This window comes from Tachypleus tridentatus, chromosome 10 (assembly GCF_004210375.1).
Source record: "Tachypleus tridentatus isolate NWPU-2018 chromosome 10, ASM421037v1, whole genome shotgun sequence".
NCBI lineage: Eukaryota > Metazoa > Arthropoda > Merostomata > Xiphosura > Limulidae > Tachypleus > Tachypleus tridentatus.
The window spans coordinates 87643008-87656751 of NC_134834.1; the positions used below are offsets into that span (position 1 = coordinate 87643008).

Genomic DNA, 13744 nt, shown 5'->3' on the forward strand with positions numbered 1-13744 from the left:
TTGGCTACCACCCATCTTATGTTTTTAAATGAAATTAAATGACCACATACAGAAGTGTGAATACTCATGGTCGTCGACTACTACTCTTATAGAGAATTTGTGCTTCTTGGTTCACGTAAACTGTGTTCTTTTTACATTATTTTATTGTTACTCCATTCTGTAAACTCTCCTGATAATTTTTCTGATTAAAATAATATGTTTCTAATCACAGTTACCGTCACCATTTCCTATTTCATATGTTTTTGTAAAAACACTCTGAGTTTAGTTGTTCTTTAAACATCTCTAGTTTTAAAACCTTTTTTATTTCTTAATTTAATGATGTTACGTTTTTTCTCGATATATATATATTCCCACAAAGTTACTATTGAAAGTAACCGTCCCAAAATGTCAACTAACAAACAAGAGGTAACCCATTCCTATTAACTCTTGGTCTGCTCTTGTCTAATCGAACAGTGGAATTTGACAATACCTGTTTTTGCGCAGCTTCGGCATGAAAGCGTAGAGCATTAGCGGTAACACAACACATAAACCGCTGCCTATAGAATTTACAGATTGGCCTTCTCCCACTGGGAGCTTTGTGTCAGAGAACTATTCTTGTATTTTAACGTATTTGGTTGTCGTTTTATTTGTAACATGTATTTAATAATCAAGAAATTTATTATTCAAATTATCACTTAAACGTGTTTCAGAATGTGTTACACGAAACATTTAGAATACCTTTTACCTCTCTTAAAAAAATAATTATTTTATCTGTAGTTTCTGTTAATGTAGAGACAAATATTCCAATTCAATTAGTTAGTTCAGTCGTTATGTTGCTGAGATGGGTAACTATAATTAATTTATTTCAATCATTGCAAGGATTTTAATAATTTTCCCACAGGGTGGCTCAAGAGATGTTTTCTTTGTGTTCACGTGACAATAGTTATACTAGTTACGTAACTTCCTTTCAAATACTCTTCTTGTTGATGTCATTGGTTAAAAGAGAAATTGCGAGAGCAGTTCGTTTTGTCTTTGGTTAAGGAAAAATTGTTGATATGAAATTAAACTGACTAAAAGAAAATGTGTCATTTCCAATTAGTTCAGAATATTAAAACCTTGATATCTAACTTAACTTAACATTATACATGTGAAAAACGGCTGGTATGGATTGGAAAACCTGACGGTGACCGAAGAAGATCGAAACTTTGTTTGCTCTTCTACACAGTGTTTTCTCGATCCATAACAGCCGTTTTTTACATGTATAATTTTCTCTACGAGTGGGTTTTTTTGTCATCACGGATTGATACTTAACATTACTTTTAAGATACTAACCAGAGACAGAACGGGCATTATACAGTTTTGGAGTATATACTGCTATTTGAACCGAGTGAGGGATTGGGTGTTATTTTTCTAAAGCACCAACGGCTGAAAGTGTAGTACACATTCAACGGTGTTACTGATCTAGTCTTGGAGTCTAGCAATATTGAATAGCAATATATTAAATTCACGTGAGAAACATTGTTGAAAGCAAAAAGTTATTGTATTGCCCCCATGAAAACAAATAGAAAAATAAACTTATTTTTGTAACATAATTACTGAACCTTTTATTATTCCACAAGAAATATAATTCTCTTAATATGCTGTTTATGTACTTAAGTTTACAAATGCAGGTTAGAGTAGGCTGTTAAAAGTGTTAAGTAATAAATCCATTTCATATATCATTATAAAAATTATACTACTCATTTACTTTTACCAAATAATCCATAATAGCATATCTACTGAAAGTTGGGACAGCGATTATTGTACCATGATGAAGAGAAATACTTATATCAAATCTTGTCAGGAATAAATTTATTGACGTGTCCTAACAGTAGACTATTCTAGATCTTACGATTAAATATATTATTAGGATTCTAAACACAATATACCATAAAATTCTAATCATGTCATGATTTTTCAACATACAAATCCCATCAGAAATAGGCATCATTGTTGGTAGATGTAGAAAGCCTGATATGAAAATATCACATTACGACAGCGTACCACTTTCTTGGAAGAGCTGAGGAGGTCTCACAACTGATCAATAATATCAAAATACTTACTGAGTCATAAGGTTAATACTGGAAGTACAGCTTCCATACAATTAACAATTATTATGTTATAAATATTTATAAATTGTTTTATTGTGAATAGCCCTCTGAATCTTTTTGTTTAGTTTAATTTTTATTTTTTTAGAAATGAAAATCTATATCAATAAATATAGTGATAAAGGAATTTATGCAAAATTCTTTGTCGTTGGAATTGTATTCAATTTGAACAGTAGTATCTCAATACATGAAACACACGAGCACCTGTATTCTACATTTGGCAGAATAAGCACCGAAATATGAAATGGAAATATCTCTTATCTGCTGATACGATGAAGGAACAACTGGTACACTGACTAGTGAAACGTGTTTGTTGAAAAGTTCAATCTGAATTAAAGACAGAGAATTAAAGTACTTTTACCTTAGGTAGACACGAGTTTAATATATGAAACTTTATAAGGAAGTTCTAGAAGAGAATGCAAAACCTAGTCTAAATATCAACCGAAAATTTTGTACCGTGGTAGAAAAAAATAATACATAAATACACAGGATTATTATCGAAAACATTTTCCTATGAAACACGTGGAGAGAACATTTATTATTTACACACGATATCTTCAATAGCATATTTAGAAAATAATCAATGTATTTTAGGTACAGATCTATATTTCGCAAACTTTTGTTCAATTTCACTGAGTTTCACCTCATTATCTATCATAGATAACCTCCAAAGTTCAAGAGTACGTGTGGGTGCTAGAAAACCTTGATGTTCAGATAACTCTAAGTCCATTGTGTTGCCTTTTTCTTTTTAACAAGCAAACAAACTTTCATACAACTTCATTCAACTTGAATCGTGCTTAACAGGTGTTTTAGCATCAGCTCTGAGAAGTAGTATATTAAAATCACAATTAAATGCAGGTTATTAATATTACAATGCTACACATAACTAAGAAATAAAACCTGATAATATAAGTGGGTAATTTCAGGGGATAAAAATGAAGTATAAATAAAGATGTAGTTAAAATGAAAACCTGATAAGGAAAACAGTATATATACTTAAAATAAAAATTTCACCAGTTGGTCAGAGAGAAGTCAAGACTTCCAAAACTATAATTCGTGTAACTATGTACTAAGAAAACATTGAAGTAAAAGTTAAGAAAAATATATTAAGTGATAAAACGGAAATAATGGATACAGATAAAGCTCATTACTAAACTTGAGAATTTAAACAAAATACAACAAGTATTTAATAAAATAAAACCAAGTGTTTCTATTTTGTGTCATGGATTGAGTTCCTGAGGTTCATAAAGATAGTTGTCCGGTTAGTCCCAAAATGTCTTACATCAATACACTCGACACTTCTTAATTTTTTCTTCGTCACCATGAGAAATGATGGCTTCAAAAATATCCTCAAATATCACAAGAAAGTCTCGGACGACTAATATACAACGGTAGCTAGTGTAGAAATGACGACATTTTTGGAAGTACTTTTAGTTTTTCGTCTTCAAGTGGTGGATCTGATATAAAGTGATGAAAATCATTTTTAGCAACGTGTTCTCTTTACATATAATAAAAATACGATAATAATAGAGTTAAAAAGTGGAATTTTGTAATAAATAATTATTGTGAAACGAAGTATACGTTTTTATATAAGCATAAATTTAACTGATGCTAAAATGTACAAGTACACAAAATTGTCGATTCTTAAGAGAGGGAATAAAACTAACCAAAGAAGTTGGAATCCATCTCTGATGCTCATATCTTAGTAAAATGTCATTTTAATTTAATATTAAAACATTTCTGAACATGTAACTCAACAAGTCATTGGAAAATTAGAGACGATGAAAAGTCGTGCTGTAACGGAATATAGTAGAAATACATCTTGGACGTTAAAAAGTAGTATAATGGTATTTTATTTTCAAGGAAACAGATTTCTGCACAAGTATTAGATACGTCCGTTTTATAACTGTAAATTCAAACAGGATAATTACAAGATATGTTTAAATTAACTCAACAACTAAACTGGATATAAGAAAACAAAGAAACTGGATACGTTTTATAAAGTTTAGAAATAGCTTTTAAAATAAAATAAAAAATGTTCGTGCTTTCATGCGCACTGTACGATCGCCTTCTAACTGTAACATTTAATTAATAAACACTTATTATTCCCAAAAATGATTGTCTGTCAATCGACTCACATCTTAAACCAAGTAGAAATTTCTATTTTGAGTAAAACCGTCGCGCTTTCAGACATGGGAATCCTTTGTTGATCTCACAAGTGACACGCGTTACCACGTAAATTTTCGTTCTCTGAGCAAAAAGGAACCTGTAACATCTAGATGTCATCTACTCGGCCAGAGTGGAGAACACTGATATCACAATTTACATAACTGAAGTAGGCGTCATGCTGATGAAGTAGGTATAATCTGTTAGGAAGAAAAAAAAAAGAAACTAAATGAAATTTTGAAAATTTTCTGTATTAATAAAATACAGTAGGAAATGTAGGGTATTCTATATATTATAGAGGGAGAGAATAGTGAAACTAGTACAATCTTCCAAGAAAGATTTAATTCATTAGTAATATAAACCATCAAATAATGTGGAAAGAGTAGCTGTCAGTGATAACTGGACAAATATAATATAGCTTGCAATATATAACACGATAAATATATTTAGGAAACAAGTGGCTCGTTAGAACATATTGTATAGATCACCTTCGTGTTACAATATTGTATGATACAATAACAATGCTGACCAGAAAACTTCATAAAGAAACATTATTTGTAGAAGAACCATTACTATACAGAATACGTACAAATTTGTCTTCGTGTAAGTAGAAGTGATACATTCTTATTTGTCAGATAATTCTTCCAGAAGGAAAGTTACTGAAACTTTAAAATGTCTCTTCGTGGTTTCATTGGAGTAAGGGGCTCATAAGAACCTTGGTAGTGTTTTGACTTGAAAGTAATTTCAATTTTCTCATTATATCTAACACAAATAGTGCAGGCAAGCATTCACCTATTTAATGCAAAATGTGGCAAAGGTCCTGTTATATCTGAATAAAAACTAAATAACACTTTACTCTAACACTTTAGGTAAGGTGCTTCTGATTCATGATATTTCAAAACGTCTATATATCTACATAAATAAACTAGTAATAATTTTCCCAAAATACTGAAGGTAAGTTATTGAAACTAAACTATCTTTCATCACAGTTTCTGTGGACAAAAAGACCCTTCAGAACTAAGGTAGAATTCTGACTTCAAAGTCATCTCACTTTTCTCATTTTGATAGAAATCTTCTTCCATGTTGGTAACGAAAATAATGTATGCCTTCATGAAAAGGAAAAAATATAATAAGAAATTATGATAAGAACAAACACTAACTAACATTATGTATGACACAACAAAAAAATTGAATACTATTGGCTTATCTAATTGGATACTTGTAAGTACGTGTTACATCTATAGTCCAGATTATATTAGAAATAAAAAGACAATTAAACGATACTTCACACTGACACTTTTTTAGATGTCGTACAAGTAAAGTATTTCTGGTTTATGACATTTCAAACTTTCGTGTAACTGTAAAATTAACAGAAATAAACTATAAATGTTCCTACGTTCACTTAGCACCATTAAAACTGTTGAATAAGTGCTCGGTTCTCAGATACATAGTAAATTACTACTCACAAGATATCCATTCTGGGTAAGTTGTCCACGAAGTTGTGGCATTTGTCCTCAGCTGTAGCCTAAATGTAAAAGATATACACAATTCTCCTAATCCCTGGCAAGTCGACCTCTTCACTGTCTGTTGTCCTTGTATGTATACAGGTTGAAGATGTAGGAAAAACAGCAAGTTAACTTTGTATTCTGAAGTTTTTTGTTAAACATGTTTTTTGTTTGTTTGTTGTAAATCACAAAGCTGCACAATGACACATTTGTGCTCTACCCATCATTGGTACCGTATACAGGCTTCTAATACTGTAAGTGCGAAAAACGCCAGTATGCTACTGAAGCGCCATTATATAAACTATCTGTACATTTATATCTCTTTAACATTTAAAACACCAGCACTTAGATTTACTTATGCATCTATAAGTGAATAGCGATTGTCTCTACAACGTTTCAGCCATTTAAATTGTATATTTTTTCTTTTTATAATTAAATTCGTTAAATTGTTTAAAGAATCATTTCATGTTTTAGGGTAGGGGTCTCCAAACTACAGCCCGCGACTTCGGCCTACCAACAGTTTATTTAAATAGTAATATATTTTTTTAATGTATAAGAACAAAGAATAAAAGGTAATTGAGGAAAAGCCAATGTAGTTGTGACACAGCCCGCCACGATGCGACACGTTATAAAAATAAGCAGTCATCAAACTATTCTCAGTTCACGGGAATGCTACATTCTCATAAATTCGAAACCTTTAAATGTATCTTGTTGTTACAACAGTTTGTATTTAACAGGAAGAAACCCGAGAATGAAGTTGCAACAAGAGCAAGTTTCCAAGTGGCACACATGTTAACCAAGAGAAAAACCATTTACAGGTGGTGAGCGAATTGAATTATGTATGATTGAAGTAGCCGAAAAAATTATCCAGAAAAAGCAAACTTACTTAAGAATATTAGCCTTTCGACGAATACTGTTGCACGTAGAATCGAAGGCATTGGAAACAATATTGTGTCTCAGTTGAAAGATAAGGTCAAAGAGCTCGAGTGGTTTTCTATCGCGATTAACGAGTCAACAGATGTGTCCGACACTTTACAGGTATTATAAGACAGAACAATCACTGAGGACATTTTCAGTACAACCTGGAATGAAAACAGCTGGAATGTGTTACAACGGATGGTGGTAAAAATATAAGTAGTGCAGGAAAAGGTTTAGTTGGATAAATTTACAAAGTTTTAAGAAGAGCGAATTGTTCCAAGCTTATGATTCATCGTTGCATTATTCATCAGCAGGCGGTGTGTGGAAAATATCTGTATCTGTCACGTGCCGTGCAGCATGTAGTTCTAACAATTAACTTCATTTGTTCTCATGAACTCTGTTATCGTCAATTCCATGAATTCTTGACGGAAATAGAAGCGACATATCAAGACTTATGGTACCACACTTCAGCTCAATGGCTTTGTTGTGGAAAGGTTATTTCTCGACTTTTTGGGCTTAGAACTGAGATTGAAATTTTCTAAAATGAAAATCAATGATCTCAACCGTTACTCACGGTTGAATGGCTTTGAAAATTAACTTTTTCTCTTGACTGCACCACGTACCTGAATGAATTCAGTCTTAGGTAACAAGACGAAACCATGTTCATCTGTAGACCGATTTTAAAGCATTTCGGCAAAAACTATATCTATTTGAGTTCCAGTTGATGAGGAGTTGTTTCAGACACTTTTCATATTGTGAAAAGTTCAAACAAGAAAAGTGTTCTCCATTCCCACGTAGGTTTGCGAAAGACATCCTTTCTGATTTGAAACTGCAGTTGAAGGAGCGTTTTCCTGATCTTGATGCAAGCGCAACAGAAATAAGGATTTTCCAAAAGCAGTTTGATTGTGCTATTGATGAACTGCCACCTGAAGTGTAGAATTAATTGATGTGCAATCCAATGACATGTTGAAAGACAAATACAAAGAGGGAAAACTGATAGAGTTCTATGAATGTCTTCTAGTGATCAACATGTTCATTTAAAAAGCTTTGCTTGTGAATTTATTTTAGTTTTTCATACTATCTATTTTGTGAAAAGTTCAGCTTAATGTGATAAACATTTGCAATCACTTTTGATGTTAGGGAGCACTAACTTTGAACCTTAATTAAGTGTAATTTTAAAAAAACATCAGTTTCATGCTTCTTATTAATGCTAAAAAACGACGATTCTGGATCTTAAATGTTTTCAATGTGTGATTTTATGAGAAATAAATTAGTGATGTATTCTGATCATGTTTGCGTCCCTGCCTAATTTTACCACGATCCCTCAGGCTCATGAAGTAAAAAAAAAATCTATCTATCTGTAGTTGTTAAAAATTGCTGTTAATATCAATGTAGATCTCCAACAACAATAAAAGTCAGTAACATTCACGAAAAGAAAGGTCTTCTTTCATTTGGAACTGAGAAAGGGTTGAACGAAAGTGTAAAATAACAGCTGCACATATTTCTCTATCACAAAAGCTGTTAAATAGATGGTCTAGCAAATCACATGACCAGAACGTTGAGAACTGTGATTTGAAGAACACAAGATGAAAGACCAGAAACAAAAGTAAAACGATCAATAAACCCTGGAATTACAGACTTTATATAAAAATTATGAAAGAACATGTTTTAATTTGAAGGAATCAATCAATTAATTTGTGCTAATATAAATAAGTAATTTCTACAGTATATTACAAATATAACACGTCAGTGATGAACTCGTTTAATCTTGGCAGCAGTTTTAAAAGCCAATTATGAAATATGGATACAAGTAATAGAAATATCCAACACAGATTTCGTTCATGGATTTACTATTTCTTTGAGGCCCTGCATGGCTAGATGGGTGGAGGCAGGCGATTCGTAATCTGGGTTCGTGGGTTCGCATCCCTGTCGCACCAAACATGTTCCCCTTTTCAGCCGTGGGGGCGTTATAACGTGACGGTCAATCCCACTTTTCGTTGGTAAAAGAGTAGCCCAAGAGTTGGCGGTGGGTGATGATGACTTGCTGCCTTCTCTCTAGTCTTACACTGCTAAATTAGGGACGGCTAGCGCAGATAGCCTTCGAGTAGCTTTGCGAGAAATTCATAAACAAATGAACAAACTATTTTATCGAAGATTTTAAAGGCTAGCCGTATTTAGTTATGGGTTCACACTTTACAATATGATACTTTACTCATAAAAAGTTAAAGTTCATTCGAATCACACTTTATTGTGTCTGTCTACTGACTTACAAATACCGTGTAATTATGACTAGCTTTTAAGCTAAGAATACTACCTACCTTAGCTCAAAACTAAAGGGTGATCCAGCTAATAATTTACCAGTGTAACTGTGTGTGTTTGTTTTTCTTATACATAGGGCTATCTGCTGAGCTCAACGAAGGGAATCGAACCCCTGATTTTTAATGTTGTAAATCCAAAGACTTACCGCTGTACTAGCGGGGAGCACCAGTGAAACTAATCACATGCATTGTCACAAAACAAAACAAAAAGAGTAGATAACATACGTTTATCATCCTCCCTCTTATCAATATATATTCATCTGTAATTACAATAATATCACTTAGATCATATAATAAGCTAACAAAGCAATACAATCCTCTTAATGATTGATATCTGAAGTAATAAAAGTATAATATATATTTATTAAAATTGTTAAGCAATACTGTTACAGAGAATAAAGCCGATAGTTTACACAAAGAGTAGCCTGGAATATGTTAAATAATTAATTAAAATACACTGAGAGCTTGCATATTGAGAAAGCATATAAAAGTAATACATCAAAAGTAGCTCAAGCATACAACTGTTCCTAAGTAATAACTGCATACATTTATGGATCATTGTATCAATTATTTAGTTTACTGAAATTCCGAGAGATTTCATAACCTGCTCAGAACAAAAGTGTATTCAATTTATAAATTGTCCAATAGAAGTCTGGCAAATAAACAGACGACGTTATAAACTTATCTAGTCCATAAATGTCTTTTAAAGATAATATATATTTTATAATATCTGAAAATACAAATATCAAATATAAGGCTGGATAGTTATTTTATATTTAACTTTAAGCTTGTTTACATCAGCGTTTCATTTAGCTTACAGCTCCCAGTTGTATCGAATTTTGTGATTACATCTCAACAATATATTTTTCATCATTGTTTAATACGGATTACACGTAACTTGAAGTTGCTGATCTATGATCCTGTGACCATTTTAGTTTGAACAACGTAATTTATGGTGTTATTTGATATTAAGACAAACTCGTTATATGGAGAATCATTTGATGGTGTGAATCTATTTTAAGTATATTTGTCGAGGTTGATGTTGTGAGATTTTTCCATATAAACTTGGACTTTTGAAAAGGTGTTTAAGAAAAAAATGGAACTCTGGAAATATAGAGATGTCAAGTTTACATTCAAAGTTGAACAATTTAATATAATAAACGTAAGTATACGATACATATATACACAAAAGTAATCTGTGAATACAGAACACATGAGGACAAACACTGGAAAATTCACAAACAAGTTAGTGATAATGTTTACAAACAACTTAGAAATTGATGAGCATAATAAGAGACTGTAACCATTTGAATGGAATATCGGTTATTGAACAGACAATACGATGCTAAAAAAAATTGTTGTTAGAAATTATAAATTGGTTCTCAGGTTTATTAGGGTTATTCCTGTAGAAATAATACTGAACTAAGAAAGAAAACACAGAATCATCTATGCCAACATTAAACCACTCTATTAGCTATACATGAAAAAGGAAATTGTTTGTTGCATACTGAAAAACAATATTCATAGCCTGGTCATTTGATCATTATCTTATATGTTTTCCAAGTTTTATTTTTTCTGTACACGAGAACCATACCCACCAATGAGTTGATTTGCTCTCTGTACATCATCATCAGTCAAGAAAAGTGCGTCCTCAATTCCTATGTTGTCATTGACGAAGTAAAAGTCAGGAGCGTTTGCACAAGGTATAGCTTCTTCTTGGAAGGCACAAGTGAGAGTCAGTTGGTTAAAAACGGTCTGATTACCACAGAAAAAGCTGTACTGATAAATGGTTTGGTCTCCATTATCCAACACCGACGGAACACATACGTGGAATATCTGGCAATTGTTAGTCACATCAGCATAATAGCCATGTCCAAGCCCATCACAGGAGAAACCTGTGTTTATACTGTCCACAATGAGCTGCGCGCCGTCTGGCAGTTCAAAAGCAGCTCGTTTTGCCTGTCAGATGTAGAAAAATAGGTCTTCAGTTTCCAGTGTAAACAACACTATTAATGCAGTCGTTTAAAAAATTTTACGTGAATTTGTTTAGTGAAAATCGTATGTTCTTATTCATTTCTGAAATAGAATTACAGTACTCTTTATCTATACTTAGTTTCGTATTAAATAAATATGGGCTACTTTCCAATAAGGCAAAGGTATATCTATAAACAGGTTGAGAAACACAAACAAATCAATTTTTCAAATCGTAATTTGAAAACTGAAACATAATTTAAACTTTCTATAGTATATAAATTGCAAGCTAAGGCACGTATCTGGCACCGAATTTCGTTTTATGTGTTAACTTTAAATAAACATATTTCTTAAATAAAAGTAATAGAAACCTGAATGTGTTTGAAGCTGTTTTAGAACTTTGTTTCTTAAAAACTGCACTCGTCGACTGACAAGGTGACGATAAACTTAACAGTTAGTAATGTGTTTAACTGGTCACATCGTACAATATTAACAAGCAAATTCATGTAATAAAATAATGCTTTCATCATGCACTACACGTTATGGACGTATAAGATTCTCATGCGAGCCTATTTCTTAGTTTGTTTCTTCTTGACTTTGATTTAGAAAGCAATCTCCCATTTACTCTATTAATTATGAGGAATAACTAACATTGTTTAAATCGGGTTAACCTCAATACACATAAATGCATCATTTGGTTAACAAGCGTATTTATGTATGTGTTTTTTATAGTATTATAGTAAAGCCATAGCAGCCTACCTGCTGTGTGTACTGATAGCATCTAACCGCTGATTTCACTGTTGGCAATCCGAAAACTTACCGCTGTCCATGTGGAGGGCACGTGCAAGTGACTAAAACACTTACATATTAGTTTTATGAAATACAGTTTGCTACCTCTTGAGGAAAAACACCGTAGAAGACCTAAAAATCTACAACGGAACTTTATTCTTCATTTCTCGAAGTCTCCAGAAACAGTGATCAGAAAAAAACCATCTTTTCATTTCTATCTATGGTGTTAATAACCCATTCAGCGAGCGGACTGAATGTGTGAATGTATTTTATAACAAAGCCACATCGGGTTATCTACTGTGTCCACAGAGGGGAATAGAACTCCTGATTTTAGGGTTGTAAATCCGTAAACTTAGTGCTATTCCATTATGGGGCACGCGAGCGGCAAGAAGGTGAACTTATGTTCCTGAAGAACCCCGTGGGGTAAAGCTGGAAGGTGTACATATCTGTGACCACTTTCTTCAAACAACTAAAACCCTGCCAAATTTAAAAATAAAAATTTGCTACCAATAGCTCAGGAGTAAGCCTGAAGACTTATGACGTTCAAAACTGGGCTTCGATATCCGTGAGTACAGCATGGATTATGTAAAGTATAACCAGGAAAAATAAAAAATAAAATAATTAAAAACGGTTATTTTGTACACTTTTTTCAAACAGGAAACGGTCTTAGCATCTAATATACATATATATATAGGATATGAGTTATTTCTCTCAGTCAACAAAGTTAAGTCGATCGACCGATTAAGTTGAATTTTTGAGGATGTCTGAAGAAGTTTCGCTGACTTACCCGTGGTAAGGAAAAGATCACTGCCATTAGCATGGAAGCTGCAAACGAGAATGTATAATAAGTAGTTGTAATAAAATAAGATCGAATGAAGAACACTTTCCACTTTTGACTTTGAGATATTTTGTAAATCACAGAACAGTACTTGATCTATGAAAATTATTGTAATATTTGAAAAAGATAGCTATATATTGTTACATATCGTTATCCATATTGTGATATACATTTTTCACTGCTTTGGTTTTTGTATGTTTTGCAAGATAATTTGATTGTTTCCTTATTTTATTAAATAAGAGATATTAAAAATACAATAATTAATCTTACCTACGAGTAAAATACACTTCATCGTTACTAAACTAATGTACTGTAAATCAACCTGTAAAGAAAAGTGACGACGATTTGGATTAAGTAAACACATTCAGAGGAATGTTAGGTATATATTATTGTAGTTCTTTCTGGTGAAAACAAACCGAATACACAACATAATTATATTCACAGAAGTTTGAAATTCTAACAGCTAATTATTAGATAAAAAGACAGAAACTCATACGCATATATAAATTCTAAATAATCTATTAACTCCACAGGTATAATATCACAACAAACATAATATCTGTAAATATTATAAATCCTGTAACTGAGAGGGTTCGTTGTTTCAAACGAAAATTTCTGACACCAGGTGGCCACCCAGCTATTTACCTACTTAATTTCTCTCGTTTTACACTAGGGGGTATCACTAATTCAGCTGGAAAAAATTCGTTCCTTTTATACACGCAAGATGAAACCCCGAAATGAGCAGGTTTCCATTTTGCCATGTGCCACCTGGAATCAGGTCACCAGATAACGAATCATCATTGGTTGAGAGTTTGAATTGTCTTCACTCCCATCTTATGTTTTTAAATTTATTTAACTGATAACATACAGAAATGTGAATAATCCTAGTCGTTCACTGCTACTCTTATTTAGAATTTGTGCTTCTTGGTTCACGTAAACTGGGTTCTCTTTATATTATTTTATTGTTACTCCATTCTGTAAGCTCTCCTGATAATTTTTCTGATTAAAATAATATGTTTCTTATCACAGTTACCTTCACCATTTTCTATTTCATATGTTTTTGTAAAAACACTCCGAGTTTAGTTGTTCTTTAAACATCTCTAGTTTTAAAAT

The 13744-nt window shown here is 32.3% G+C and overlaps 1 protein-coding gene across 1 annotated transcript; it reads right to left on the reverse strand.

Annotated features, from left to right (window-relative positions):
- Positions 1-9837: 9837 nt before the first annotated feature.
- Positions 9838-12952, reverse strand: LOC143228138 (uncharacterized). Its single transcript, XM_076459455.1, has 3 exons — positions 12902-12952; positions 12581-12618; positions 9838-10992 (listed from the first exon to the last, which is right to left on the reverse strand). Exons 1-3 carry the CDS (start codon positions 12921-12923, stop codon positions 10600-10602), a joined length of 453 nt encoding a protein of 150 aa, XP_076315570.1. The 5' UTR covers positions 12924-12952; the 3' UTR covers positions 9838-10599.
- Between the last annotated feature and the right edge of the window lie 792 nt (positions 12953-13744).